This window comes from Sinocyclocheilus rhinocerous, unplaced genomic scaffold (genome assembly GCF_001515625.1).
Source record: "Sinocyclocheilus rhinocerous isolate Xijiao unplaced genomic scaffold, SAMN03320098_v1.1 scaffold2165, whole genome shotgun sequence".
NCBI lineage: Eukaryota > Metazoa > Chordata > Actinopteri > Cypriniformes > Cyprinidae > Sinocyclocheilus > Sinocyclocheilus rhinocerous.
This window is the reverse complement of record NW_015653115.1, coordinates 167051-173070: the sequence shown is the minus strand read 5'-3', so window position 1 is coordinate 173070 and position 6020 is coordinate 167051. Positions and strand designations below refer to the sequence as shown.

General features: G+C 37.9%; 1 protein-coding gene across 1 annotated transcript in view; it reads left to right on the top strand.

Annotated features, from left to right (window-relative positions):
- LOC107715574 (raftlin-like) overlaps positions 1–6020 on the top strand; it is a 22113-nt gene that overhangs the window by 882 nt on the left and 15211 nt on the right. Inside the window, exons 2-4 of the mRNA XM_016521717.1 lie at positions 543–701; positions 837–917; positions 4747–4938. Coding sequence (XP_016377203.1) covers positions 543–701; positions 837–917; positions 4747–4938 — 432 coding nt within the window. The remainder of the gene's footprint in view (positions 1–542; positions 702–836; positions 918–4746; positions 4939–6020) is intronic.

The window sequence follows — 6020 nt, the reverse complement described above, 5'->3', positions numbered from 1 at the left end:
TATATATATATATTTATATATATATATATATATATATATGTTTTTGTTTTATTTTATTTTTATTATTTTTAATTTTATTTATTTGTTTAAATTTACAAATGTTGCCTTGGCAACTAACCAAAATAAATAATTTGAAGTACTAAAATTAAAAGTGAAGTACTAAAACTAAAAGTGAAATTAAACAAAACAAATTTAAACTGAAATTAAAATGAAAACTGAAAATATAAAAATAAAAGCTAATTCAAAATATTTAAAAAATACTATAATAGTAAATAATATTAAAATAACACTTTGCATTACAGTCTCTTTTTTTTTTTTAGTATGGTAATGAAGAAATAGAAAGTATGTTTAATTGTCATGAACATTTGTCAAATGTAAAATACTGAATGATCCTGAAATACTGTAGGCATCATGTTGTTGAAAAAAAAATTTCTTATTTCTTTCTATTGGTTTTGGAGGTGAAATATGACCCGGACATGTTCTTGACAGGATTTGAAAGATTTGTCGTCCTATTTGATAGAAGATCAAACTGATAATCTCAGGAGATCCGCAGTGGCACGGCCTCCTCCTCCTCCATCTTCAGAAACTGCCCTCCAGGTGGCTTTGATATGAGTTTATCCACCGGTCGGTCCTGGGGTGGATGGGGCTTTTGTGGCGGCTTAAAGTCTCTTGATGGATTCTGCTCTTTGTCGATGCTGTTGGTGTGGCGTTCTGCTCCACTGATTTACTTGTGCACCTCGCCTGTGCCCCCGTCTAGCTTTGCTTCAGTGACATTGAAGTTGTCCAGGAGAATGTCCTTTATAAGGAAGCTTTCCTTTGGCCTCTCTCGTCCTTAGAGACGGGTTTCCATGGTGAGAAAAGGTGGGAGGCAGGAGTCTGGTTTTAATGCGATGGGTGTGGCATCGATGGAAGCCTGTGTGAGTGCCGCCCATCAGGCCAGGCTTGAATTTGCAGATCTCGATGCTCTCAGCTCAACGCCACCATTATGAGTCCACAATTAAAGATTCATACGCTCCACAGGAGAGCAACACGGTGGGCCACAGGCTCATCGCCATTCCAGGTTTAGCTCCCGCTGAATAGATGCCAACGATGTTGACTAAGGTTTCTTTTGTCTGACTTTTGCTCTGGTGCAAATTTCCTCCTCCTCAGAAAAGAATATGCACCCACAGCTGCGACACATTCATGCGCCTGACTATTCATGCTGCTCTGCTTATATTCACATGCATGAAGGCACAGATATTCAGCGTATGAATTTCCAATAAGGTATTATCTCACTATGAATGGGATTTTGGAGATACCTCCACTGTCATTTTCCTGATGCACAAAAGAATCGGAGTATGAATAGAACCATTTGAACAGGTCCATGAGAGAGAGAGAATGACAGACACACCTATTCACGACATTAAAGTGAAGAGTGTCATTTTTTTTTAAGTGTTAAAATCAACGTGAAATCCAAATTGATCCTATTTAGTTTCTTAATACACATACCTGGTCTTATGGAGCGCATTCACACTGCAGCTAAATACGGATGCCACTCCGTGTTCAGTCTCGTTCTGAACATTAGTGCCATTCAAAATGGGATTGAGAATGCTTTTGAAATTCCAATTTAGATCCTGAATTTGAAACAAGGCAACATATAGGATGCAAAATTACAGTTCAAATTTGAATGTAAAAAAGTAGAATTCAGATGGATGGATGGATGGATGGATAGATAGATAGATAAAAAGTTTAAAAGCCGTTGAAATTTGAGGGTTTATATTAAACTGGATGATGGATGGATGGATGGATGGATGGATGGATGGATGGATGAAAAGTTTAAAAGCCGTTGAAATTTGAGGGTTTATATTAAACTGGATGATGGATGGATGGATGGATGGATGGATGGATGGATGGATGGATGGATGGATGGATGGATGGATGGATGGATGGATGGATGGATGGATGGATGGATGGATGGATGGATGGATGGATGGATGGATGGATGGATGGATGGATGGATGGATGGATGGATGGATGGATGGATGGATGGATGGATGGATGGATGGATGGATGGATGGATAGGTTTAAATTAAACTGGATGGATGGGTGTATAGAAAAATGGATAGATAGATAGATAGATAGATAGATAGATAGATAGATAGATAAAAGTTTAAAAGCCGTTGAAATGTGAGGGTTTATATTAAACTGGATGATGGATGGATGGATGGATGGATGGAACATATCATGAAAAAATTATAGAACGATAGATAGAATGACATAATGATGGAACGATAGATAAATAGACAGACAGATATATGGAGAGACAAAACAATAGAAAGATAGATAGAACGATAGAACAATAGATAGAATGAAAGAGTGACAGATAAAACGATCGAAAGAGAATGACATAGATAGATAGATAGATAGATAGATAGATAGATAGATATACGGAGAGATAGAATGACAGAATGATAGATAGAACGATAGATAGATAGAACGTTAGTTCATCATTAGTTTTGCGTTTTTGTTTGGTGCTGATAGGTGAGACAGAAATCGAACCTTTAACAAAGAAGCTTTTACATCAATGTCAGCACAGAAAGCTTTACTGCAGTAGTCTGTCTGCTCAAGTGATTGACATTTAATATGTTCACATCCTCCACCCTTAATCTGTCTCGGCCCCTTTCTGCCCCGCGTTGTAAAATATACATAAGCTGTCTTGAGCATCAGCAGCTCTCTCTGGCACATACTTAAACCTGAACGCTATCAGTCGCCATGACCTGGCCAGACTAACTCCACATATTCCCGCAGTCTCACTCCATCAAACGGACAATCTCTCTGCCGTCAATCTCCATAAACGGGCCTCTCGCGGGGCCGACGGCTTATTGAGCCGACATTTGGCACGTCTGTAGAAAAGAGCGCCCTGTCGGACTCGCTCCCCTGAGACATCGCTGTGCGTCCAGACGGGCTCAACAACTGAGGCAATCTCCCGAGTGGACTTTTCCAATTACGATCCCAAGTGGGAACATCTGATGCAAGGTGGCCAGAACAATGGCCCTGTTTGATAGGCCGGTGAGATGCCTTCAATTGAGTAAGTGCAGCCTTAAATAGTTTTTTTTGATGGAAGGATGCAGGCGACAGACACCGGGCCCCTCCCTTTCCTGAGAAAAACCCCTTCACATCGGGTCCCGCCAGGGGCCGGCCCATGGTCGCCCATCCCTCAGCCCCTCTATAATGTAATCTGGAGTGTCTCCCAGAGCAGACAGAGGGAGCACAAACAGTATTAGTGTGTAAATGGAGGAAGGGTAATAAGGCAGCTCTTGGGCCATGAGAGGACACTGAGCAGAAATAACACGGGATGTGAGCCGGCTCCCAGACGCCCCTGTGCTCGTCTTCAATACTCAGCAGAGCTTATTATCCAGCCATATATAAAGATCACTCTAAAACAGGGCCAAACGCAGGAACCGCATGGGGCGGCAGCGACATCAGGCCATTAAAATGTGTGCGGCTCTTGCATTTGAAAGGGCTTTATTTATTTCACCGGAAATGTTCTACATTCCAACATGGATGTGTTGGCTAATTAGGCTTGTCATTCATTAGTCTCTGTCTGTCTTGTTGCTGTCACTCTTCCTTTTCTTTGAAATATTTCAAATGACTTCCTCATCCGCACATACTCTCTCTCTAGTTATATTTTGATCACCTAGAATTCCCGCTATAGTTAACATCGCTTTTCTTTCTGTGCTTTCATACATTTAGCTTCCACTGACTTTTTAAAAGGAACATACTGGGTTTAATAGAAGAAAAAGCAATAGTACATCCAAGAATGGAAATTATTTACTCACTTTCATGCCGTTCAAAACCTGTGTGCAATTAATTATTTTGTGGAAATTAATGAAATCTTTTTAAAGAAGCTTGTAGCTCTTTTCCAACAACAACAGTTCATAGTGACCACGTCAAGCTCTAAAAAACACCATGAAAACTTACTGCTGTAAAAATATTTCATAAGTGTCAAAGTTTTTAAATAAGATTACCTTTCTAGATGGATGAACATCTGGTTATGTGTTACCAACTTAACCTGTGGCTGAATTTTCTACAGTGTTGATCAGCTTTACCAGCCTTTCTTGGACAAGCTATTGAAGTCAGTAAATGATTCTATCAGACTCACCCAATACTAACACTGTAATGTTTTTTAAGTTCTGTTGCCTATACTTCTGAAACACTATTTTAACATCTTGTCACCATTCCATTCCACTTCCATTGTAAGTGTGTGAGTGTAATTGTGATTTTTATTTTATTTATTTTTTTAGGATGAGTCAAAATTATTCTCTGTGGTAATCGAATGCTGTGCATAGAGCTTAACAGGGCGGTTCACCCCAAACTACCAACTTTACTAACCCTCATGTCGTTCCAAACCAGTATGACTTTCTTTCAAGTGTTATTTTAGTATTATTTATATACTATAATATTTATTAATATTTTGAATTTATTTTATAAAGTTTTTATTTAGTAGTTTTAGTAATTTTGCTATGTGCTTTTGTCATTATAATTTTTTTACATTTTTGAAATGTATATTTATTTCAGTTTTAGTAAATATAGTACTTTAACTTAAACTGATTTATTTTAGTTAGTGCAGTGCAATATTTGCAAGGTTTTCAACTAATGTTTATATTTTATGTCAGCTGTATTTTAATGAAAGAAAACAATATTCAAAACTGTGTAGCTTTGGTCAACAATTACAACACTTGTTCTTTCTTCTGGGCAACACAACAGAAGATACTTCCAAACAACACTGGACCCACCGTATTAAATCCAGAACACTGCCTGATTTCTCCTCTATTCCTTGCAGATGTTCTCATCAAAACTGTGGACAGCGTGTTCGTGTTCCAGGAGGGAGTGGAGAGCGACACCAATGCGGCTGCTGCGTACGACGCTATAGTGGTGGAACAATGGACAATCATTGATGTGAGTTACACTCAAACAAACACACGCTTGCATTCTGTTCTTCAGAGTACTATTGTCATATTTACCTGTACACTGTAAAAAAATGATTATTCAAAGTATAAGGTTATTGGAGTATGTTTTACAAGAAAATACTATTTCAGTCTTTGTACCTCAAAATTTCTCATTTCGATGCATTACTTGCTGTTTCATTGTAATTATTTGTGAAATGTATTAGAATTTATTACATTTGCTGAAAATGTACTCACCCTCACGCCATCCAAGATGTAGATGAGTTTGTTTCTTCATCAGAACAGATTTGGAGAAATTTAGCTTTACCAGTGCTCACCAATGGATCCTCTGCAGTGAATGGGTGCCGTCAGAATGAGAGTCCAAACAGCTGATAAAAACATCACAATAATCCACAAGTAATCCACACCACTCCAGTCCATCAGTTAACGTTGTATGAAGTGAAAAGCTGGATGTTTGTAAGAAACAAATCCATCAAGACGTTTTAATTTCAAACCGTTGCTTCCGGCTAAAATGTGACCCTGGAGCACAAAACCAGTCTTAAGTCGCTTGGGTATATTTTTAGCAATAGCCAAAAAAACATTGTATGGGTCAAATATGTATGTATATGTATGTACGGGATTTTTTTTTTTTTTCATGCCAAAAATCATTAGGATATTAAGTAATTGACCTTTATGACTGGTTTTGTGGTCCAGGGTCACAAATATGAGCAAAAACATTACTTTCTCCAGAGAAAAAGTTGTCTTGTCTGAATCAGGAAAAGAATATGCATAGATCAAGCACTGTTTACAAGAAAAAAACAGTCCAAAATAGCTCTAAACAAATATGGGTGGATTTATGGACTTTTTTATAATAGCACTTAAGAAAGTGTTGTTGTAGATAATGGAGAGGATCTATTGGTGAGCAAGTGATGTAATGCTAACTTTCTCCAAATCTGGAGAAACTCATCTACATCTTCGATGGCCTGAGAGTGAGTAAATTTTCAGCAAATTTTAATTTTTAGGTGAACTATTCCTTAAATTATTTGCACAAACTACTAAAAACCACTCAATTAGGCAAAACTGAAAAAAAAAAAA